Source organism: Lepidothrix coronata, unplaced genomic scaffold (assembly GCF_001604755.1).
Source record: "Lepidothrix coronata isolate B3197 unplaced genomic scaffold, Lepidothrix_coronata-1.0 Scaffold128, whole genome shotgun sequence".
Taxonomy (NCBI): domain Eukaryota; kingdom Metazoa; phylum Chordata; class Aves; order Passeriformes; family Pipridae; genus Lepidothrix; species Lepidothrix coronata.
Genome location: NW_016690308.1, coordinates 2,309,519 through 2,334,537, shown reverse-complemented (window position 1 = coordinate 2,334,537; position 25,019 = coordinate 2,309,519). Strand labels below are relative to the sequence as shown.

General features: G+C 42.1%; 1 protein-coding gene across 5 annotated transcripts in view; it reads right to left on the bottom strand.

Annotated features, from left to right (window-relative positions):
- Positions 1 to 25,019, bottom strand: part of DPP6 (dipeptidyl peptidase like 6) — a 547,876-nt gene that overhangs the window by 232,189 nt on the left and 290,668 nt on the right. The window contains exon 1 of one of the 5 annotated variants that reach the window (XM_017826534.1): positions 18,522 to 18,990. The exons of the other annotated variants lie outside the window; for them this stretch is intronic. Coding sequence (XP_017682023.1) covers positions 18,522 to 18,578 — 57 coding nt within the window. The 5' untranslated portion in view covers positions 18,579 to 18,990. Of the gene's footprint in view, positions 1 to 18,521; positions 18,991 to 25,019 lie in introns of those variants that run through there. 5 annotated transcript variants of the gene reach the window in all.

Genomic DNA, 25,019 nt, shown 5'->3' with positions numbered 1-25,019 from the left:
CTCATCACTACCATATGTGAGTGCTTCAAATATTAATCACTTTCTTTCCACAGCACCTCTACGTGGTGAAGGGAAGGCATTATCCCATTGCACAGATGGGGAGCTGAGTCAGAGAATGATTAAGGTCAAACGTCTTGCTAATTTAGGGTGTTTAATTTCAGATGCCTGAGAACAGATTTTATTCAGAGCAATTATCATAACTTTATATAGTTAAGTATAGCTCCTATCTAGTTCAATTGTAGATAGAAATGTCTAGCACTTCTGAAAGTCAGAAAAGAAAAAAAAAGTTTAAAAATCCAGAGTCTTACTAAGCAACTACATCCAGCTGAGCACTGGGAAAAAAAAAAAAAACGGACAAATGGGAACTGTTAAACCCGTGAAAAATTCGGCTTAGGGGATCACTCAGAATTACACAGAAATTACAGCACAAGCGTGTGAGGGGACCCATGACAGCGTTTAACCCCCTCAGCCATCAGACCATCTTTCTTGGTCCTTACATGCCATCTGACACCTTCAGCAGCAGAGCCAGAAGTCCTAGGTAGTAACATCAGTATTACACTTCCAGAACGACTCTTCCAGTAGTCGTCCAGACTACTCTTCTGAAAGTCCTCAGATAAGGCATTTGGGCTTCTCTCCACCTTCCTAACATTAGCTTTTTATTTTGGATAGGACAGGTTGGCTTTCGGTGGGTGGGTATGTCCGCTTACGTGGGCATGTCTGCATGTATTGCTTGATAATACGTGGATGTAATGAAAATCAAAGTAATATATTGGGTAGTTTTAAATCATTAGAGGCAAAGGGCTATCTTAATTGGAAAATAATTCTTAAAACCAGCATCTATTGCATTAACCAAGTGCCAGAATCCACGTCTTTTGGAAAATGCAGGACTGTCCACCCAGCTCTATGCCACTAATACTGCCAGAGCCAAAAGGAAGGGGAAAGATATTTAGAGTCTTTCAGGACAGAAACTATCTATGGTTTCAGATTCAACAGAGAGTGACGATTTATTTCACTAGTGACTTTTCCTCTTCCCCACACATATATTTTTAACGCAATACATCTATTTTCAAGGAAAGGCTCCTTCTCCTCCAGAGTCCACACTTTCTCTAGGTTCTTTTGCCCTCACTAGTTTTCAGCTTACTGAAAACGCAGTTGCTATGCCATGCTATGAAAAGAAGAAAGAGAGAAATTTCAGGGATTTTTCTGAAAACCTCATCATATTTCTTTTCTCAGGCCAGCGATCCGTGGCCACAGAACCATCTGTCTAGTAGGACAGATAAAGCAGCACTGTTCACACATCCCTCATGCCATTCCTATTTGCCCACTAAGGAATGACATATACTCTGCCCCTCAAGGGAAGCAAACACATTTGCAGGTTATAAAATACTCCTGTCTCTGCTGGTGACAGGAAACACTGTATTTGCTGAGGGAAAGGGTAGTTTTGTGGAGAAAGCATGGAAGACTTGAGAGGCAAGGGTTAGGAGCCAGGTCTGAAACAGAGTTGGATCATCTCTTTGTGCCTCTGTCCTCTCCCTGTGAAAGGAGAAGCACAAATTAAAGGTAAGTGTGCAGCCTGTGATAGTTAGGAAGACTAAGCAGGTAACCAAAACGGTCTGTTCAGGCTTCACAAGCTATGCCAGCATCCCAGCTGCTGAGGTTAAATTCATTAGCAGTTGTGAGGCACTTGCAAACAGGAGGAGGTTCTCTCAGTGCATCTGACAGCCACTTCTGGGGCTCATTTTATCCTGTCACTGCAAAGCATTCTCCCACATCACTTGGATATTTTTTTGACGCAAACCAGCAGACATCATAAAATTCTCCTTCCTTCAGGAAGAAATAACAAACCACTTCAAATTCAAAACCATCTGCAGAGGAAGATGGTAAGCTGCAGAGAAAGGCAACTATTCCTTACTCTAGAGAGGAGACAATTTTTGAGAGAGATGCACCAGTCTGCTTTTTATTTCCCAGGTTAGTTATTATTTAGGCCAGTACAAACCTAGTGGAAGTTAGAAAATGCTGCTTCTCCGAGGGGAGAAATAGTGCCCAACACCTTTCTGGAAGCATTTTGGCCTTAAGACAGTGATTTCTTGCTCTCAGGTTCAGAATTTGATGGATGCTGCCAGGCACAAGGATTCATTTGATTATTTTTGTGGTGGGCTGTATGCCTGTATATCTGTATGTGTGTACAGGGGCATATATAATTAAAGTGTGCACATGTCCTCCTGATGGATTATTAATATCCACGGTTACTTGCTAGAGCCTGGTTTAGGAGGAGATTCTTTAAATGGCTGTCAAACCTCTAGAAGTGCCATAAAGATCCAAAGACCCAAGTGTGTCTGATCTTATTTAAAAGAACTAAAAACTGAGTAATCAAATGAATAGATGAATAAGTCATTAAAATTTTAATGCTTAAGCAATGTAGGACATGTCTACAAACTGCCTGAAGCCAGTGCTGACCCAAACTGTTCATTCCCACAGCACTGAACATCATTGCAATACATGGGCTTGGAGCCTGAAACACAGGAGCAAAATAGCCCTGGGCAAGTCACTTTACTCTTGTATTAAGCTTCCCTTCCTGCCAAGTGTGGGTAATACAGTTTACCTACATCACTGAGATGTCAGAAAGAATATTTTTAAAAGCAATTCAAAGACAGAAAGCATGCAGAATGTGTTAGGCAACATTATTATGTGTGGAAAGAGCCATTTTAGCAACACACACCTTTCTGTAAAGAGGCTATATTTAAATAACATAACCCTATAATATAAATAGCTATTTTAGAGTATCTCCTGTCCTAAAGTCTTTCAGAGTCTGTTACATTTCAATTAAAAAAAGAAAACAAACTATATTCTATGACTAAAATGGCACTTCAGCTCCATTATTATCTTTTGGACGCAAAGGAAAAGGCAAAACTCAACAGGATTATCTAATGCCCTAAAATCTGTGAAACTGCTGCTTTTTCCTTCTTAATACTGATCAAAAAACCACGCTCAGTTTCCCAAATGAAATGAATCATTTGACTACACAGCAGTTCAAATGTATTTGTTTCAATTGTGCTACCTTTTTAGATGTTTTCAAAAGAAAACAGAGGGAAAAATAAATGACCAGTAATGACAGAAAGCTTTTAGAAAACCATCCTTTTTAATAGGCAAGAAAAGTGAGCCTTCAAAGCCCATGCATAAGCACCTACATAATTGGCTGGGTTTTCAAGAGCACTGAGTTTTCAGTGGTCCCCAGTGAGACCAACAATAGCTTTTAGATGCTCAACAATTTATCACAATTCAACAATTTCCCTCCTGGGCATTATTTACCAACTATGTGGTATACAGAAAGCAAAGATATTTGAGACTGTCATTTTTGGTTGGACGTGGACAACTAACTCTATTAGGCTCCCCTAAAACACCCTCAAGTATTTCCAGTTGTTTTATTCCTGGATCTTACAACGATAAAGAAACCACCAGACTTAATTTAAATGAACACTGCACACTAGGGCTCAAATGCAAATACTGTATCATGCTAGTAAAGGTTACATAAAGTAATGATTAATTAGGCTTTTTCCCTGATCAGGTTTTACTTGTCTGTCAACAAAAGACAGTAGATGATTGCCTGCCTAAAATATGCATTATTTCCAGCTCTGTAACATCATTGAAAAGCAAGCAGTAGTTCAATTTACCAGCAATAATTTATTGTGTAGCATTAGAACTCTGCAAGCAATCTCTTCTCATCTGTTACTTTCAACATTTCCCACAACTATTTGATTTTCTTCCTGGGTTTTCATGTTAACTGGTCATCTCCTGCCAAATCCCAGAGACGTAAATAAGCCTCTGTAGCTTGTTGAGTAGTTTTAGCTGTGTTTTACACATGCAGAGTGCATTCCACAATGTAATGATCGCATCATTCAGCGGCTTTATCAAGACAAAACTCAGGAGGATATATGTCCCAAATGCTCTAAAAAAATCAAAGGACCTATCCCAGCTTTTTAAAAGCTGACTATGAGGCCAAAGTTTGAAGCATTGCCCAACTGACAAAAAGAGTAAGTGTCTAGCGGGCACTGAAACCTGCTTCTAAAAATGGACGGTAGACCTCCGTGCCACCCTCAGCCATCTGCCTCTGCTGCAGTGTCAGAGCAGGACAAATCCTGCAGCCAGGCAGCAAGAAGCAACAGCCCCCTGTCCTCCGACCCCTTTGCAAACCACCTCCCTGCAGGGAGGAGGGAATCTGAGAGACTAGCAACAGCAGCAGCTAATTCTGCAAAAATCTTTCTTCCCTTAAATCCGTAACTCCTGCAGGCAAGAGTCATGGGTGGATTTATTTATTTACTTATTTGTTTTTAAAGAAAACTCCTAGTCTTCTCTTGTTCACTGGAATTTCACAAATTGGGCATCAATGATTTTATTGGTCTGTTTGTTTAAGCTAGTAGTCTGTCTTAATACATAGTATTTTTTTTGTGTATCCTCTCCTCCCTCACAGGATATGACAGCAAAAGGATAATGTAATGATAGTCCACATTTGCAAAAACAATCAGCACAAATGGACAAGTGAATGCCACACCTTTTTTCAGACAGACATAGATCCTCACTTTTGCATACTGACAACACAACCAGTCTTGAAGAGCCCCTTAACTGGAGTGGATCTGCTCTTGAGTTAGTTGTATTATCCATATTGATGAATAATATAAAAAATACTGTTCAATAGTTTTTTTTTTGGCATAGGGCCATGGACTAATCTTCTTTGTAATTGAAGGCTTATATGATGGAAAGAAACCCTATGGAAACTGCCAAGATAAGGAAAAGTAATGAAGTATAAACATCTGAGTGTCACCTAAATTCAGTCTCCTTAGACCAACTGTCATCTCTTGTTTTATCAGCAGTTTCAGCAATAAAAATAAAGTTATGCATTACACCTGACAAGTAGCCAACCACACATAAAAGCACAAACAGTATTTGGTGAATAGTTTGTAACAAGTGAATTCCTTTTTTTCCTCACTAAAGTAGTTTCTCCTTGAGTGACACAAACCATTTACTCAAGAAATGGACCAAGAAAAGACAAAACATGGGCTCAGTGGATATTGGAGGCTGTGTTTCTTGCAGCCCATAGGAATTTGTGACCAAAAATATATGAGCCTGGATAGAACAGAATGAAACATAATCTGGAAGATGGTTTGAAAAATGTATATCACTGTCTCCTTACACAAGTGAAAGAGCACACTTGTGTAGATTTATTATAATCTTTCATTAACTTCTTCCCCAAACTTCTGCTACATCTATTCTACTCCGCAGGATTACACACAACTCGTGTATTACAGTAGACCCTGCTGTAGCAACTTATATGAAGAAAGAATTGATTCTTACTCCAACTTTTTCCATAGAGGTCAAAGAAAAATGACAAAAAAGCTATTTGGGAAACAAAAGCAAAGAGAAATAAGCTCTAGTTGCAGTGAGAGGACTAGAAGTACCATGAGCACAGACCATCCCAATAGGATTCATTTAGGATTATATTTTTAGCCTCAAGTACATACTTTATTTCTCATGTGTATTTTACATGGCCTATTGAGCTCAATTACTTCATATTTTTGTGTACATAAAACAATATTTCCAGAATGCTTTATTACAGAAGTAGCAACCAGCCAAGCCCTCTTTTCTCTCCTAGAGCAAGATAGGGAAGAGACTTATTATATTAATTGAGCGGTGTAATTAACTCCAGTTGTATCAAAGTGGGACAAAGAGTTTCAGTTTTCAGGTATTTTAAAACTTCAAGAATAAAACCAGAAGTTTATCACGTATTTGGGCAGCAGAAACAATTTTTAGAACAAGGAGAGTTTTTTTGGTTTGGCAATTCCCCAACCCATCGAATCTTGATTTCAGTCTTTTTTGGTTTTACATTTTAATGCAGACACATGCAAACTCTTAGGTAAAATAGGTTTATGGTTGAAACATGTTCAACACGGAACCACAGAATCATAGAATGGTTTGGGTTGGAGGGGACCTTAATGATCATCCAGTTCCAACCTCCCTGGCATGGGCAGGGACACCTTCCACTAGAACAGGTTGCTCAAAGCCCCATCCAGCTTGGCCTTGAACACTTGGCCTTGAACATCACTGGCCTTGAACATCCAGAGATGGGGCATCTACAACTTCTCTGGGCAATCTGTTTCCATGTCTCACCTCCCACACAGTAAAGATTTATTCCTTATATCTAATCTAACCCAATTCTCTTTCAGTTAAAAGCCATTTCCCCTTGTCCTGTCACTACATGCTCTTGTAAAGAGTCTCTCTCCAGCTCTTTTGTAGCCCCCCTTAAAGCACTGGAAGCTGCTATAAAGTCTCTCCAGAGCCTTTTCTTCAGGGTGAACAATCCCAAATTTCTCAGCCTGTCTCCATAGGAGAGGTGCTCCAGCCCTCCAACCATGTCCATGGCCTCCTCTGCCCTTATGTTGGGTTCTCCAGAGCTGGACACAGCACTCCAGGTGGACCCTCACGAGAGCAGAGTAAAGGGGAAGAATCAGCTCCCTTGACCTGCTGACCATGTTTCTTTTGATGCAGCCCAAGGACACATTTGGCTTTCTGGGCAGCCAGTGCACATTGCTGGGTTGTGTTGAGCTTCTTGTCAATCAACACGCCCAAGTTATTCTTCTCAGGGCTGCTCTCAATCCCTTCTTCACCCAGCCTGTATTTGTGCTTCGGATTGCCCCAATCCACGTGCAGAACCTTGTACTTGGCCTTGATGAACTTCACCAGGTTTGCACAGGCCAACCTCTCAAGCCTGTCATGCCTGTCTTTGTTGGGATGCATCACTCCTGAGCTTGGAGGAGGTGATCCTTGAATATTAATGATCTTTCTTGGGCCCCTCTTTTCTCCAGGGCTTTATCCCCTGGGACTCTACCAAGCAGACTTCTGAAGAGGCCAAGTCCAGCTCTCCTGAAGTCCAGGGCAGTGAGCTGTGTGCTCTCCTCGCTACCCTAAAGACCTTGAACTCCACCATTTCATGGTCACTGCAGCCTGGGCTGCCACTGAGCTTTACATTCCCCACCAGCCCTCCTTGTTGGTGAGAACAAGGCCCAATACAGCATCCTTCCTCACTGGCTTCCCTATCATTTGGAGAAGCATGCTGTCATCAACACATTCCAGATCCTCCTGGATTGCTTTTGCCTTGCTGTGTTGTCTCTCCAACAGATACTGGGGTGGTTGAAGTACCCCGTGAGGACCAGGGCTTGTGACTGTGAGGCTGCTTCTATCTGTCTATACAGTGCCTCATCCCCTCAGTCTTCCTGGTCGGGTGGATGGCAGCAGGTCCTCACTATAAAGCCACCTGTCCCTTCCCTTCTTTTAATCCTTATCCATCCACAGGCAGAGCTCCATGGAGATTTGAAAGGTCTCCCCAAAATATTTTGAGTTAGATGATATAGTGGGAACATCCCTGCATGAATGAACTGCATTTACAGAAAAACAACTATGAGTCATAGTTTCAAATAGGTGGAATTTACAGCAGGAAGATCACTGAAGATTTAAAACTTGGGCTTAGCCTGTGACAGCAGCCGTGTGCTATTGTCTTTATGCAATTCACCTTCATCTTTATGGAATTCACACCAGGATGCAAAAGAGCAAAAAAAAAAAAAACACACTTTTGGCATGAGAGACAGGGTGACAATTTATTTATTGTAAATACTGATTTACTATCCAGATGCTAGGAGCATTATAACTGACTGGAGAAGTTCTAAAACTTATAGAAACCTACAGGAATTGATAGGAAGCACACTACCTAGCGTGGAGGTTTGGCAGGGGACTTACTTGGTGCATTCTTGTCACCTCCCACCTCAAGGTCAGAAGACCACCAGTATGGACAGTATTTCCTCAAAAGCAAGAGGTTGAGAGCCAAAGGCTGGTAAAATAAACCTTCTGAAAAAAAGGATGACGAAACCAGGCCTGCAAACTTATTCCAGCATGTATACACAGCCTAATTTATATTGTGGTCCTAACTCTGAAGTCCATTCTCAGAGTTCCATCAAGCTCCGTTAGAGTTCACACCTCTGAGGACCTAAAAGAAATATGATTTCTGAAAGAAGCATTTCTCCCCACGGGGACAGAACAGTACAGAGAAGAACTGCTTATAATATCAGCTTTGTCTATTATAAAAGCCACTTGAAAACAGTATGGACCAGCTGAAATAAACCTGTTAGTTATAGGTTTGATGCTCTTGTTGATTTAAAGCCTCAATTTTCTACTTAAGGGTTTTCAGGATGGTGAAAGGTAGTATATACGGGCCAGCTCAAGGCTTGATGAAGTCAATAGATTTATTCTTAATTTAGCCACTCATGCCAAACATCTCTTCATCTTATTTCAGATGCTCACACTTCCCAGAATCCCTTAAAATTCTCTGTTTTACACAGGAATACTCTGTGATCGTACAGCCCAGTATCAATGCTGAATTCCTTCACAAATTTGAGCAAAAGAGGCCTAACTGATAACAACACAGTATCCTAATCTCCCAGAAGGGCATTGGAAAGCCCAGTCTGGAAACAAGGCACTAAACTAAAAGAAGACATCATCTATTTACTTTCTATCAACCTCAAAGATATTATGGGTAGGAAGGTAACATTTCTCAAGTAGATGAGTAGTAACTGAGGTCAGCTAGTCCTGCCAAGAGATATCAATTTGAACAAGTGAGCACTGAACAGTCTTCAGCAAGTCAAAACATCTCCTAATGCATATACATTTTACTAATGGACAAACCTTATGTGCTCAGTACTTTCATGAGCTATTTCAATCAATTCCTTCTTGGATTTTACTGTCCCATCCATTCACAACTGCTCTTTGTTTTGTCTGGCTTGTTTAACCTGGACTGTTGGAATAAAATTTCTTAATTATAGCATGACTTGCAGTGGCCAAGTCAAGCATCAGTATAATCCATGTGTTGTACCTCATAAGGAAAACATCATGGAAAATAAATCAATTTAATGCAACTGAAACCTTCAGTGATTAGGATCACAAAGATTAATCTCAATTACCTGTTAGATTCAATGGATCAGCGTTCTCGGCAACGTTTGTAAATCAAACTTTTAAATCACAGATATTGGGATATGAAAATCAGAAAAAAGAAGGCTGTTAGTACCATTAGATTCAACTAAACTGTGAAGTGCCAGGGATTCTTAAGGAGAAAAAGCAAAGTTCACGTTGCTAAGTTGCAATATGTTTTTCCCATCCAACCTTGAGCTTCTCTCTATCAGTAGGCACAAAATGCTGCACACGCATTTGAAAATAACCTGTTTGCTCCTGGCCATGAAAACAAAAAGATAAAAGTGTAAGTCTGTCAGCACACTTAAGGACAGTTACAACTTAATGTACCATTTCTTAATTCCTACAATCACATTAAGATTAAGTATCAGACCCCTTTAACCCGACACAAAAAGAGTTGAGAGGTTGGTCACAGTGTGTGATTAAGCTAAATTAATGACCCAAAATGCATTCCACATAATATGCTACTGTATATATTCACCCCTGGTCAATTATATGTTTATTACAGTATCTCTGACAAGCTAAATTAACAATAAATTAATGTCTAAGTTGTGATTTCACTTTTGACAATATCATACTACAACTAAGCCTTAAATATCTGCATGTAACTATTCAGCTACAGACATAAGGAAGGTAATGGAGTCAAAAACTGCGGACTAATTGCTCCAGATGAAGGCTTATTATCTCTCCAATTTCAGGCTCAGCAGCAGTTAAGTAGTAACAGAAACTACTTTAGACAAAGTGTTGTGATTGTTTATGTAAAATTTACTTTTATTTTACCCCTCTTACGTTTTTATAAACAATAAAAGCAACAGCCCTTTTTTTACAGACCAACAAAAAACCAAACCAAAACAAAAAACCAGCAGTTCAGCCTTCAGATTTGCTTGGTTTTACTATTTCGCTCAAACTCATCCTCTTCCCCTTTCTAATGGGTTTTTGCATGATCTTTTCATGTCTAAACTCAGCTTAAGTCTTCATAAGTATTTGCTTCAGTCTGTCTCATTCTCCTTCACCACGAGGACACACTCAGAGCTTGGTTCTCCACTCAGCTTAGACTTGATATTCACATCTGTAAAAGTGATTGCAATGAGGGCACAAGGCTTTTCCACACAGGGATGGTGGTAGTGTGTTTGACCACCAAACAGCTGAGAGGGACACACCAACTTTGAGGGAGCAGCAGAGAGATGCTCCTGCTCCCTTGGCGACTCATTGGGATTCCATCACTAACTCTCTCCATCCCAGCAATGCCAATTCTAACAAAACTAGCCTGTTCTCTTCCCACGATCATCTGCATTTCAGCTTTTTAAGGTGGTTGTTGGATACAGGGAAATGCCCTCCAACAGCACCCCTCACTTACCAGGGAAGCAGGGAGAGCATCCCATCCTTTCACCAGCCTCTCTTGCCAAGGCCACTGAGCGCAGAGGCACAGCCACAGTGCTGGCACTGCAGGGCTATTTGACAAGACAAGATCCCAAAGCACAGTCCCTGTTATGCCTCTGTGACCAGATGTTGTTCAGCAGAGTAGGACAAATCCCACTCTGAGAAATTATGGCCTATCTGCACTTTCCACCTGCAGTTTCTATCACAAAACACTGTCTGATAAGAGTGATAGCCATACATTGCTTGCCAGTGACCACACATCATATGGACAGCCCACAGGTTGTCTCTCAAAACAAAGCTTTATTCCAGCAGCAGGAAGGGCACAGGCAATAGAGGCACCATCAATTTCCTTGATCTGTGGAGGATTTTCACCAATGGTCATGGGAAGCAGCTATGCCTCTCCACTTCCATCACACTTAAGAGCTCTTTTCACAACTTCCACAACTTTTTTCAAGGCTTTCTCTTACAGGTACCAGACTCTGGGCTTCAGCCTTGGCTTATCACCTAATCCTGACTTTCAGGAAGATGATCTCCATCAAACTACCTAGCACAAAACTTCAGCTTCTGGCTTCCATTTCTGAAAGGTTTTGGTTTAACCCTTTACCATACATATCCTTGGTTCATCATCCCCCCCCATTTACTTTTCCATTTCACCTCTACAGTTCCTAATTACACTGCAGTATTTCTACCAAAAAAAAAAAAATTAATTACTCCTTCTTGGAAAAGGTCCCTGCATTATGCAACAGAGAGCTGAAAGATGCATCTCTATCTTACCTTCAAGTATAAAATTGCTTCAAGTTCTCAAAATCTTAGAATCAGATACAATCCCAAAATTCCATGCATTATCTCTCTCTCATTTGCAAGTTTGCTTATAGCTGCCTCAAGTCCTGACAGGATTTACATTTATCTTGATATTTTTCTGCTGAAATTCTTATTCATATCTAAACCTTCAGAATGAGTTTTAACTTTCAGGTTTTTTTCCTGTGACCCTTTCCCTACACTCTCTAAACCCCAAGGAGTGCATCTCTCTGATATCTAAGGTACTCGTGCAGCCTGAGTTACTACAGTATTTCAGAACTTCCTATTTCATGTACTTATCCTCAGAAGACTCCTGGATATTTGTTTTTTTCCCAACTTAAGACAACAATGGACCATCTCAGCAGAAGAGAAGTTGCTGACTGCCACTGAGAACCAAACCCTCTTGCTCAAGGCTACGGTGGAAGTCTGCACACAAGAAGCACTAAGTTCCATGCTCCACTCACTGAACTGTCATGCAAAGCCACCCAATAATCCCACTTAAACTTTGTTATTAAATCAGAAATTAATATTAATTTGCCTTTCCATTCTAGATCACTTTCACTGATTTCCAATATAGGTCCCTCTCCAAATTTATGTTACACAAATGTTTCAACCTTGCTGAATGCACTTCTCTCACTTCTGCAGTTAGTCCTTCACATCTGCAGCAGCCTTTTGGAGGACTGCACACAGCTTTCCCATTCCATTGCTGCTGGCACCCTCCTTTCTCTGAATCTATTTCACTTACTTAAATCCCACTTAAGAATCACAGAAGGCAGGACAGAGGAATGAGAGGAAAAAAAAAAAGGACAAAAGACGTGAACGTAAAACACAGAGAATAAACTACATAAAAACCAGATATTACTGCACGCTACATCATTTTAAAAGTGCTGCCTTTTCTCACATCACCCAAACTGACCATGATTCACCACAACTTGATGCGTGATAAAGATCACAAAGAAGCAGCATTAAAGGCATAAGAACTGAAAGCAGGTAAAACCATTGTTCATTAAATGCCTGTAGCAATGCATAACACTGCTAACGGACCACAACTGGAATGAAACATTGAATTCTCTAAGAGTTAAAAAAAAAAATTAAAAATCTAAGATTTTTTTCTTGCGCTGTTCAAACTTTCATGACCCCTAGATAACTGGTGAACTTCAGAGACAAATTATTCTGTCTTTATGCAGCAGCAAAAGAAAGCTTTAGTGAGAAAGACTGCAACACAAGGTACCTCTGCCAGAAATGGAGGGAGCAGCAACCACCAACACTGTACCAAGGACAAGTGGCAGACCACATCCCACTTGGTCAAGGTAGAGACAGCGAGTAAAATTCACACAATCTCAAGCAGCATCCTATGGAAGTATATGAATCTTTAAAAGCTTCCAGAAGCACTTCCATTTCAGCACTGAATACCAAAAGGGATTTTCTACAGTCTCCTCTTTTTGACACTCCAGCTTTATGCCAAACATGCTCCTTTCCACCTCTGTCTCCCCTTCCCTCCCCATTCCTGCCTGTATTCCTCACATCAAATTAACAGCTTGAAAAGACTGCCAGTTTGATGCAATTTCATGTTCTTGAATACAGTGTTCTCAGGAGCGCTATTACGGAAATTTAATCTCCTGAGAAATAGATCAGATACCATTAACAGAATGAAACATAAATGTTCTCTATGAGTTCCTGGAGAAAACCTGTATTGGGTCTACAATAAAATATGTAATTTGAAGAGTTGTTCTCAAGAAAAAAAAAGGTTTCATATGAAGAATTTTATTTTATTTTAAAAAAATTATGCACTTTAACAATGAATTCTAAACGGTTCCATTAAAACTAAAGAAACCCATTGTTTTCTATGCAAGTCAGAGTCATGTTTCTTCTTTTACCCTTCTCTTTGCCAGACACCTTCCAAAAGTGGACACTTCCCCTGGTTTCTGCACAGCTGTGATAATCTGAGCCAGAATACTGCAGTGAGAATGAGGGATTCTCACAAGCAGGGACTCACCTTTGAGATATGACAGTTTTCAACTCCAGCCAAGAACGTAGGAGCTCTGTCACAAGCCACTGAGATAACACGCTAAATTAGCTCATCTCCTGGGAGACTCACTCCCACCTGTTCAGCAGCTCCAGGCCAAGCTCCTTTCAGCCCAGTGTTAGATCTGGGTACAGCAGAGGTGTGTCACGGTGCTCTTCAACTCCTCTGCGTGGATTTTATGCCACTGGGGTGCTGCAGTGGGGAGTTTGACTGTGCCAGCTAATGGCACTGTGAATCAGGGCTGTCTTGTAAAAATTCACAGCTCAATCTGCTTACAAACATTAGGTTACAATGGTAACCTCAAACCTTGCTAAAAGAGAGAGAGGATTCAGCAGTGGCTCTTTGTGATCTAGCATGCAGGAGGGATAGTACTGACAAATAAAAGGGCAAAGTCCCTTCGTTATTTCAAGAGATAAAATTCACAACTTATAATAAGTGCCTGAACCTGCTGTACACTACTGCCTGTTTACAATATGATCCTACACTCTTTGGACACAATTTGTGTTGCTCATGTGCTATAAAGAGGCTTTGGTTGTCAGAGAGAATCAGGATTGTTGCGTTGTTTCAGGCAAAGCATGTTGAGCCAACCAAGACACCCAGGGACAATGACTTTCTGGACAGCAACCGGGTGAGCAGAGCAGGTCTGGAATGATTTTAAGTCATTCCTCCCATGAAAAAAAAAAGAAAAAAACAAAAACCCAAAACCAAAAAACAAAACAACTATATATCTTCAGACACAGGAACATAGATCACATGAAGTTACATTTATTTGGCCTCATCCCCCCATCCCTACTAAAGACATATGGTTCACATCTAGTACTTCTGTTCAGTTCACAACTGCACTACTGACCAAATCTCTCAGTCTGAGCCATCTACCATGCTCTAACCCACATTTTATAGTACCCTCAGAGTGCATAAGCTGGCTTCATTTTGCATGAAGCTAAGTCAGAAGATACTGAACAACTAAAGCACATTCACACCAGTCTGGTACTAGTCTGGAATAACACCTCCCCCCATTCAAAGTATGTGTTTGGGACCTCAACACCACCTCTCTGACTCTCATAGGGTGGCTCCACACTACTTCCCAATGTAAGCACACCCATATTTTTCAGTTTAATCTACTCTGGGAATAAAGTAATAGCACAGGACTCAACTCACAATGGCTGACAATATTTATGACCTTGAAAGAAGACAGCAGGCACACAGGGATTGACACCCTCTAAAACAGGAATCCCAGAATTACCTGAATTATAACACCATAGAGGAAAAGCCTGCAAAATGCAGCTAAAGTGCACACTGATTTTCTTGTTTGGATAAATTTACACAAATAGAGGCACTTTTCAGCATAGTATATTAGATTCTCCAACGGTACTCATGCTTCAAGATACTACAGGCTATTTCTGTGAAGTACAGAGTGGCAGGGGAACATTAGGAGCATGAAATATTAATCTTTCCATCATTTTATTCCTGAGTCTGGCCAAGGTTTTCCAAGTGAAACGTGTTGTCTCTCCACTTGAAGACACCATCCCTATTATTTGAAATTCCACCTGTTCTGTAAAATTCAGAATTGATTACCTTAATGACAGCTAATAGGCAGAACAGTTCTATTGATCTGATTCCACTCCTCCACAGAGCCCACTTCAGTAAGGCAGCCCTCAAGCTGTTTTGCCTCGTCACTTAATTTTTGGTCTTTTACATGGAGCTCCATGCAAACAGTCATTAACAACCTTGTCTAGGACATGAGCACATTTCAGAGCAGCATCTTGCTCCCTGTAAGCCCATGACAGCTCTTCTCTATACAGCAAAAGAAATGAGAACAATCCTTTATTCCGAGTGTTCAAATACTCAATTAACCAATCAACCCTTTAAATATGTTTTATAAAAGGTGTTCTTTGAGAATTTGTGATCCCTGTTATCCTTGATATGCTGACTCACTTTTTAAAATACCTAAAAGTCTTATTTTAGCATTATGGCTGTTATCACATTTTCACTAAAAAATCAGCCTCTTTATCTTTATATATGACTGCAGAGCTATTTGCATTCCCAAAGGCCATTAAAAGTAACAAGAACTGGGCTAAATTAAGATAACAAATTTACAGGCTTATGTTAAAACACGTAGATCTTCAGCCTGTGTAAATAGCTAAAGCACATTGTCACAGTACTTGACCTGTTGTTATTTTATTTTCCTTTTTTAACAGAAAAGTGGTTTTAATGGTGTATCCACACATGCAACTAACAAACCCCAAGTCAGAGAACAAGATTCTCTAGTCTGCCTGAGCCGGATCCCAAGTCTATTAGTGTCTACAGGCTTTGCTACGGACTGCTGAGCACTGGGTCTAGCAGAAAGCCAGCTGTAATCATTGTACACTGCATGGTATCCAGCTCCAGCCATTGAACAAGAAACCACAGCTGTGTCAGAAGCACCCCAGTGTACAGAGTCAACCACATCCAACTTACAGTTTGATCAAGCAATCACAACTTGACAGCACAAGACAGTATTACTTATCACTTACAGAATGTCTTCTGTACATGATGCCCAAAAGACTTAAAGTTCAGACTCATGAAGAGATAAGCAAGGCGATAAATGATTGGAATTCCAAATAGTTTAGCTGGCAGGGAGGTGAGCAGCGTTGCTTATCAGAAATAAATTGTATGGAAGCATTTTTAATTACCTAAGGAAGAAAGGGATTGTCTGGCTTCAGCAGCTAAGGCAGTTGCTTATCTCCACATCACAATCATTTTCTAATTATTATCATTTTTGTAAATCTCAAGACAGAACATGACTTCATTTGCATATAGACACAAGTCTAAAGTAGATTTTTAAATTCAAGCCTGCAAAGCTTCTGCAGATTTCTCCAAACTTTTCCCACCCTGCTCCTGCAGTGTCGTTTCATGCCCAGCCTCTCTTTGGGTTAGCATGGTAGGACACAGCAAAGACTTAAGCCAACTGTGTCACTTGCTCACCTCTGGATTCCGGGAATGTCACAGCAAAGAACACAGGAAAGGGATGGTCACAATCTCCTATGACAGCAGCAGCTGCTTCTGAAAAAGACTCAGTCCTCTTCAGCCAGACCAGCACTTTGTCTTCAATTTTTCTCCTAGCTACAATTTTCAGTTTCTTGAACAGTTTTAAGCAAGAAAAAAATCTCAGTAATTTTTGATATGCATAAGCCTGGAAATAGAATTTTGGCTAGAAATAGAATTTGGATAGAGCCTTTTTTCAGATATGAACTGTTTTAGATAAAATAAGGGTTTAGATCTGCTTTTGGTATTGGAAGATAAAAGTGCAGTCAAATCAATGGACAGAGATTGGATTTGACCCCCAGCTGTGAAGCCATTTTACTAATAATGCATTGTGAAAACAAAAAAAGAAATTATGGGAATGAGCAAAGTTGTTCACAGACTCAAACATTAATATTCATCAATATCATTGATATTTATATATGCTTGATATTTCTATTTCATGCTCACACTAGGGCAGAGCTGAGAGAGGATGTACTTTCAGAATATTTAAGCATGCCATATGGGTATAATTGCAATTCAATCAGTTATAGAATATACTCAATTAAGATTCTGCATAATACTAAAGACTTATTCTGGGCATTTTATACTTCACGTGAGAAGAGCGAAGTAGCAAAGACATGGCATGCCAACAGCAAAGTGGCACTGGGCAGATAACACCACCTGGAACAAAACCACTGCTCCTTTATAAAAGGCAACACACACTTCTTGGCTTACAAAACCCGACACTTTTACACAGCTTTAAGAAGGAGGAGAGGACAGCCCCACAGCTCTTTGTTCACAAAAGGCACTTATACACCCCTGCCTGCCAGAAAACACAGCTAGACTCATTTTAATCTGTAGCAAACAGTGACAAAAATACCTACTCCAAAAGCATTGGACAGAGAAGCAAAGAAGCCCAACAGATGCAGGGTTAGATGAAGTTTCTTTACCCTGAGTATCAAAGTTGCTTCCTTCTTGTTTTCACTGAACCATTGAGCCTGTTTTGGCCATTAGTAAAATGTCACCCTGAAAATGCAGATTATATGATGCTATTTCTGGTGCCTAGTGTCTTCCCATGCTTTCCCCTTCCTCAATTCCCTAAACCAAAGTACAGAGGAAAAAAAAGGAAAAAAAAAAAGAAAAAAAAAGAAAAACAACGTGTGAGGCTCTCAGCCTATCAAACCAGGAAGAACTATTTTAAGAATTAATTTGTGCCCTGAGAGAGATCTGTTTAAATTATCCTGCCGTGCTGTCCTAACCAAAGATTAAAGTGGTGAACTTCCAATGTCTTAAGGAGACGAGGAAAATTGAAGAACTGGAGCGTCTGGGTTCCCCCAGGCACGGGCCGAGCACAGGGAGGAGAAGCTGGTGCTGAGGAGAATGGAGATGCTGATCTGCCAGTGTGCCCAGAGCCCAGGAACCTTCATCAGCCTCAGCTGGAGCTCAGAGATCGCAACCAGGCTTTCCCTCATGTCACCACTTTCTAGCTATGCCTATCCTTTATGGCTGAGGATACATCCCTTTTTTTTCCTGCCACCCGCTGTTTTTCTTGACAGGGAAAGTTTTGACTTCATTCTGTCCTGGTAAGTGCAGGTAGGCAGGAATATCCTCTATATAACACAGGTTTGACAGAGAAAATGAAGTCTTTAACTTTCTACCTGTACAGAAACACATAAAACAACTACCATGAGAAATAAATTAATAGAGTTTAGATATGGTGTAAGCACGGCAATTTTCTCCAAAGCCAATGGGAGTTAAACCTACTCACAACTGCTTTTTGCCCCCCCTTGCCATCCCTGCTTGTTCATGCACAGCCTGAACACACGCTGCACCCTGAAGTGTCCCTCCGAGGCAATGTCAGACAAAAAAAATTCCCTTAAAGTGCATGACAAAGTCAGAAGCTGAACCCCAGTTTTACGATTTTATATCCATCTGCAGAGGGGGGTTTAAATACTCTCACCCCTTTTCCCAGCAAGAAGGGGCCTCCATCCCAACATCCTTCCCCCCCACACACCCAGCACGCATGTAAGGAACAAGTTACAGAACAAACCTCTATAGTCTTCAGCAAGAGGTACAGGTTGTTAAAAATAGCACAATTTCAGCTTACACACACACCAAAAAAGCAGACCTTGAACACAGCTACACAGCACTTTCCTCCTGCCACTGACTGGTGACTCAGTTCACAATTTTAGGAATGCACACCAAAAAGATTAAAAAAAAAATAAATCATAATAATCATAAAAGAAACACAGAGCTATATAAAGCAAATCTGTATTTGTTCGAAATTGAGGAAAATAAGCATTACCTGGTCTTGTTGTTGGGCTTGTTTCCCTGATGCATTTTGCTCCTTGGCTGTAGTCATGCTCACCTATTTGTGCCCACTGCAGTGGCAAACAGGATTTTACTCTGTGTGTGTGTGTGTGTAAGCTTGTCTGTGTCTTCAGACATACACGCACACGCACACACACACACACAAAGACTAAAGGGATATGGATGAGTAACTAGTCCATCACTTAATCACCAGCTGAGAAATTTCCCACCCCCGCAAAAAGAAATAAATAAAAATGCAATGCAAAAAATCACTAGTCTGGCTGTCTTCCCCCTTGAGCCTCTAAAATAAAAGCAGAAGCAGGAGCAGAGAGAGAGAGAGAAGGATGCTGTGGGGGCTTCTTCAATTAGCAACAGCCTCTGCAATCGTCACAGAAACAATGATAACTGCTTGGCAACCAGCAACTGGCAGCTCGGAGCCGGAGGCAGCGATGTGGTCCTCGCTCCCCACCTCCACGGCGGCCGCCCGCGCCTTGCGCATGCACCGGCTGCCTCGGCACACACTGTGCAGCTCGCTGGGGATGTGCACAGCTCGGCACTCATCTCCCCTCCCGCACCCGGGCAAAGGGGCCGCAGCCGCCCGCCGCTCAGGAGCTGAATCCCGCATTCCCCGTGATGCCGGTGACGGGAGTCGCGCGGATGCGGAGCTTCTGGCAGACGCGCTCTCGCCTTCTCCCCAACTTGCGGAGGTTTCAGTGCCCTGGCAGTCCCCGGCTGCGAAGCAGAGCTGTGTCAAGGGCAGCCTTTGCCCCGCTGCAAGCACGGATTTGGAGGACGCAGCGTGCGCTCCCAGGGAAGCTGGTTCCCACCGATGGGATGCGGAGATCACCAACGCTCCCCGGGGAGCCGCTCGTCTCACTGCCAAAGGGTGGCACGTTCACGTGCCCCCAGACTTCCCCGGCCCTCTCCATGTCCCTGACACAACGGGGGCCACTCTGCATGTCTGATGTGGTGGCTGCCTCCTGCGCGCCGGTGGCTGCCATGTAGGTCACGTTGCAGGGTGACACACCAGCACACGTTCCCTGCTCCGATCCACGCTGCCATATCTCGGTCCCTGCAGATTCTCTGCCACAACGGAGATCTCTCCAACACGGCAGAGCTATCAAACTAGCCTTGCTAGCACAGCTGCCCACCTTGATGTCAGCACGGGGTGACATGGGGTGTGCCTGAGCACCAGGCATAAAGCAAGTACCACTCTCCAGTAACCCTCAAGGGGACCTCACATGGTTGGACAAAACTTGGAGCAGCACGGAGATTGTTCAGAATTTGCTTGAGACTGATGCAAGTCCTCACTCACCTCAACGTCAGGTGACGTGAAACTGCCATGTTGCTGCTTTTCCCATCCTCACCTCCTACCCAGCACATCCAGGACTGAGGTGGGATCGATACTAGGCTGGATTGAGCCCAGCTCTCGCCAGAGTGCTGTAGCTCTGTGTAAAGCTAAATGTTTTCTCACTCACATGATACTGGGATCTCTGCTGAGTCTGTAGATAACCAGCTAAGGAAAAGAAACAGCAGAGTGTTTATCTGACAAGGAAGTGATTATGCCCACTTTGATCCTTAATTTTACAACATCCATTTATTATACAAGGTCACATTCACTAATGCCATTAGAGGCAAGGTCTCCTTACACCTGGGACAATTTTGATCCTTGGTTCAGGGATGCATCAATGGCATGCCAAGTTTTTCTAGAGATATCCACTAGCCACCACTGGGACCCCCTAAGCATTTCTGTGTTTTCACCATTACATGTCACAGCAGTTCGTAGAAACCATGACAGAAAAGATCTGCAACATGGAATTGCGCTGACAGGAAACTGGATAACCTTGCCTCATCCCAGGTGCCACAATCCAGGCAACAGTTCATTTAAAAAAAACCCCAAAAGTGAATAGCACCTCTCTAACAAGAAACGGTAATTTGCATTTAAATCTAACAGTGCCGATTTCTTGCTGAGTTATACTCAGACACAGTCCTAGCTTACATTGCAATTCCATCTCTTTAGTCCCAATAGTTTTAGTCCCAATATTTTATATGTGTTTATAGTGAGGTTATTGCTCATACATTTTATCCCCAGCCATTGAAACAGAATTGTTTTCAAGGTCTTATACAAGTGGATCAGTTTGAATTTTCCAATTGGCTTGGTCTACTTTTCTACCTGTTGTGAGTGGTAATGAAGGTTTGCTTTACTTCTGCTATTTTTCTTTCCAAGAGGAATTCAAATGAAACAAAACTGTCTTTGGAGTTTGTTTTTTTTTTTTTTATTCCCCTAGAGTACATCCTGGAAACTTCTGCAAAACAGATCCCTTTTAAAATATGGGCCATTCACTGTGTCCCTGACCCCTCAGTACTTACACTGGCAATCCCTGAACCGAATTGCATTGATATTAAAAATTAACATATCTATACCTATCTACATACCTATTCAATTTCTTCACAATTAGCAACTTAAGAAACAGTTTTCACTCAGTTTCTGGAAATGGCCACTCTTCCTTACAGTGTAGACTTTTTTTTCCCACTAAGCTTGTTGTTGGACACATAAGAAGTTAATTATTCTAATTAGTCCAGCAGTTAGCTATGCAAATGCATATGGCTGAGCCTCATTACATGGGTGCATTAGGATGCTGACTGTTCTGACTGTATCTCCCAATGCTTGGCACCACTACCCCAGTATTACTGAAATGCCTTGATCTCTCTGCCTGGCAGTACCTCCCTGTCACTCCTGACCTGTGAGGGGTGTCTCATCCCCTTAGATGGCCATGAGTTGCTGCTCACTGCCAGGAGGATGTGAAAGCAGGGGACAGTGACATCCTCCAGCTCTCTGTCACCACCCTTCCTTAATCAAAGCAGTTCTGAGGTTGCCAAACACTTCCTGAAGAGACACTGGAGGAGGAAGCAGAAATGCCTTTCAGAAATGCTCATTACTCACGGGCAGACAATAATCTGCTTCCATATTAGCAGGGCTGAGGCCATCCATCCTGACCTCTGTGCTATGTTAGGGTACCAATTTTATTGCTTGGCTGAGTCATCACTTATGAAAGATTAATACATCCCTATCAAAGGACATGAATCTGCATCTGCCAAACCCAACAGCTGCCCAGGCAGAAGGATTTATACAGACAGTCCCATTCAGGGCATAGCAAGAGGCACTGGCAGACAAAGACTCTGGGAGTATGTCCTTCTCATCCATCCCATCTGATCACAAGGATAGAAGGAGCAGGTCATTCTTCCCTACCAGGTTCAAAAATGCATCAGGCTGTTCACCCCCTATTACCCGTCATTGCAACAGGTTTGTCTCCACTCACTGCCTGTGCTATGTGAAAAGTCTGTCTCCAGGCTCGCTCCCTGCCACAAAAGCTGCATCCCCATCATGAAAATCTTACATTAATTCATGTAGTCCACACTATGCCACCATTGTGACAGCTCAGAAAGACCACTATGAGCATAGACACCTCTCCTTGTTTACCAAGATGCATGTGCAAAATTCCAGCTACAACCATGTGAATGGCATCCCCACACATGACAGCAATTAGCTCCTCCAGCACCAAAGCAGGACAGACAGACATTTCCTTCCCATCAGGAGAGGAACCAGCGACAGGTAAAGGAAAATGTTCCCAGTTTGTCAACTCATCTTCACCCAGACTGCTTGTTTTAACAAAATCATGCAGCACTGCTGTAATACAGATAATTTTTAATTACCTTGTAACAAATTAGTCACACATGTCCTAGAGCCTTTCCTGTTCAAAGCAAAGTGCTTCATTCTCCTGAGACTGGCAGGAACAGGATTGTGGTCTGGGATCATTCTCAGAACTCTCCTTGGAGTTCACAAAGTCACCACAAATCTCGCTCAAAGACTATTGAAAACCTTTAACATTGCAAATAGAAATTAATGTCCCCATGGCTTTGGGAAAAAAGGTGGACTAAAATCTTAAAATGTCATCACCACGAAGACCTGTGAACTCTTAAGAGCTAAAGTACAGTAACCATTGCTTATGATGATGCATTACAGCAACACATGATAGGAAAAGAAGCAGTTTGTTACTGCTCCAAACATTTTTAAGCAGATCAGTTTACTAGGACCATCCTTGATTCTGCCCCTCCGTGAGGGTAGAGGTCTCTGCTGTCCATGGGTGCAGAGCAGCTCCTTCATGGGAAGCAGCAATGGACTCTCAGGAGTCAGTGCAGAGCATTCTCATCCCCTGCATGTTACAGAGGCCAGATCCAACAGCAGCCTGTGCTCACAGTGAGCCCTCCAGCTGCACACATCTGTTCAAGGGAGTACAGACTAAGGACAGTGATAAGCCTGTAGCAGCAGTGAGTGCAGTTATTTGATGCAGAACCCTTGTGCTCCATTAAAACCTGGGGTTCTGGCTGCACCATACTGGGCTATTTATTCCCCTTTCATTGCCACATCCAGGAAGTTGAAGCCAGTGGGCAGAGTGGGTAGAAATTAGTTCTACTTGGTTAACCATACCTTTGCACAGTCTGCTAATGTTCTCCCTTCTCCAGATGAAGATCAGATCCCACGGGGAGCTATGTATCTGACATTTTTTGTGGGTCTAAGCCATTAGTATCTGGGGTAGCAGTAATGTGTTACCTCCAGCAGAACACACCACACGATCTGCTTCTGTACAGCCAGCCCCTCTGAGCTTCACACTCACTGCCAGTTCCCACTGGTTTGGCTGGTTTGCTCTCAGTTCAGGAATGACACAAGGCCCAGGAAGGCACATAATCTGGCAAGATATGACAATGGAAAAATCAGAAGTAGGTTACAAAGGAGAAGTCCTAAGGGCTACAGTTCTTTTTGAAAGTTACAGCAGATGTAGTAGATGTTAGAAAGATAATTCAGGAAGAGAGACAGACTCTACCAGCGCAGATATCTACTACAAGGAATGTGAGATGAGCCTGTAAAAATGTTGTAGCCGTGGATTTTAGCATTCAGTCATTCGAAAGGTGGATCAAAACTGGCCCACAGGATGCAAGGGAAACAGTGCTCAGTACACACTGGTGCTGCTTTCCAAGGCAGGGAGGCAGCAGGGTGGGGACACAAGGCTGGCAGCTCCAGGCAGCTCCTGCAGCAACTGTATGAGTAAGTCTACCTGATCCATGCTCTTCTAAGACCAGCAGCATACTCCCAAAAGGTAAATCCATTTAATCTCTAGGCTGATAAAATACATTTGAAACTGCCCTATTGCCCCACCATTCCAACTTTCCTAGAGAAATTCAAAAAGGAACAAGAGGGAAGGGTCTGTACAAATCAGGCTCTCCATGGCATCACCATGGTCCTTAAGATGTGCCAAGGCACGCTGGAATTACCCCTCTCTAGTCCCAGTGCCAAAATCTCATTCACACAAACAGCAACAGCACAGCCCCTCTTCCTCCCGGGCCTGTAGGGCCCAGATGCAGTGAGTCAGAGTGGTCTGTGTCCTCCACGGCAGATCCTTCTGGAGGTCAAGCACTCCTCTTACAGGGGATGCCAGAGCAGAACAGACCTGTAAACCCCTGAGGGCTGCATGGCTAAAAAACTCTTTATAGAGGACTTCATACTTTTAGATGCTTCAAAAGCAGCCAGACATTGCGGCTATTCATTCTGGAGATTTCTGCTTTGCGCTCATCTGAATAAGCTTTGGAGAGGGAGAATTTAATTTTTTGTTCTGAAAGCACAGTTTGTGCCCTGCCCCTCTCCAAGAATGTGACAACAGTAATATCACATTATTGCACAGCAACGTCCCCAGTTGGATTTTGGAATTGGAAACACTTAGATGGTAGATCAGCTGACATCAGCTTTACTCCTACAAAGGCTGCAGAGCATCTCTATTGCCTACACACCATCCACAGCACTGCTCCTCATAACAGTTCTTAATAGAAGACCATAAAAACATTGTAATCCTGTTCCAAATTAATCCTTATCTTTGGCAAGAGTTCTCATTTTGTCAGACCATCCCAAAACTAATTTTCTTGTAAAGGAAGAAAATCTTTGGCCTTTAAGGATATATATTAATTAGCTTTATTTTGCTCCAGCCCTGATACTGTCACCCCTCTCTGGTTGTCTCCAACATGTTTGTTTGACCATGTTTGTTTGGTCATGGGAGGGTCTCTATGTCCAGAAGCTCCACTGAGAATGTTTCTGTCTTGGGGATCCACTCAGATGGATGATTTTCCAGATTTCAAATGTTCTGTGAAAAGGCTAGAGGCAATAACAGATTATGAATATAGTTACAGATAAAAATATATAACACTTCCATTACCCATGACCAAGATCATTAAGAAAGCAATTTGGTATGCTATTTTCATTTAACAGGCCAAATCCGGTTTGTTTAGTCAGTGCCATTAATTAGTTATTTGCATGAATATCTGTTCCTACAGGGGATACACTTCAAAATGTTCCCACAAGCTTGAGAACTCCTGCTATCTGAGACAGCAGGTATGTGGCAGCAGGGGACACAGAGACAATGGGCACTGCAAGAACCACTTGTGT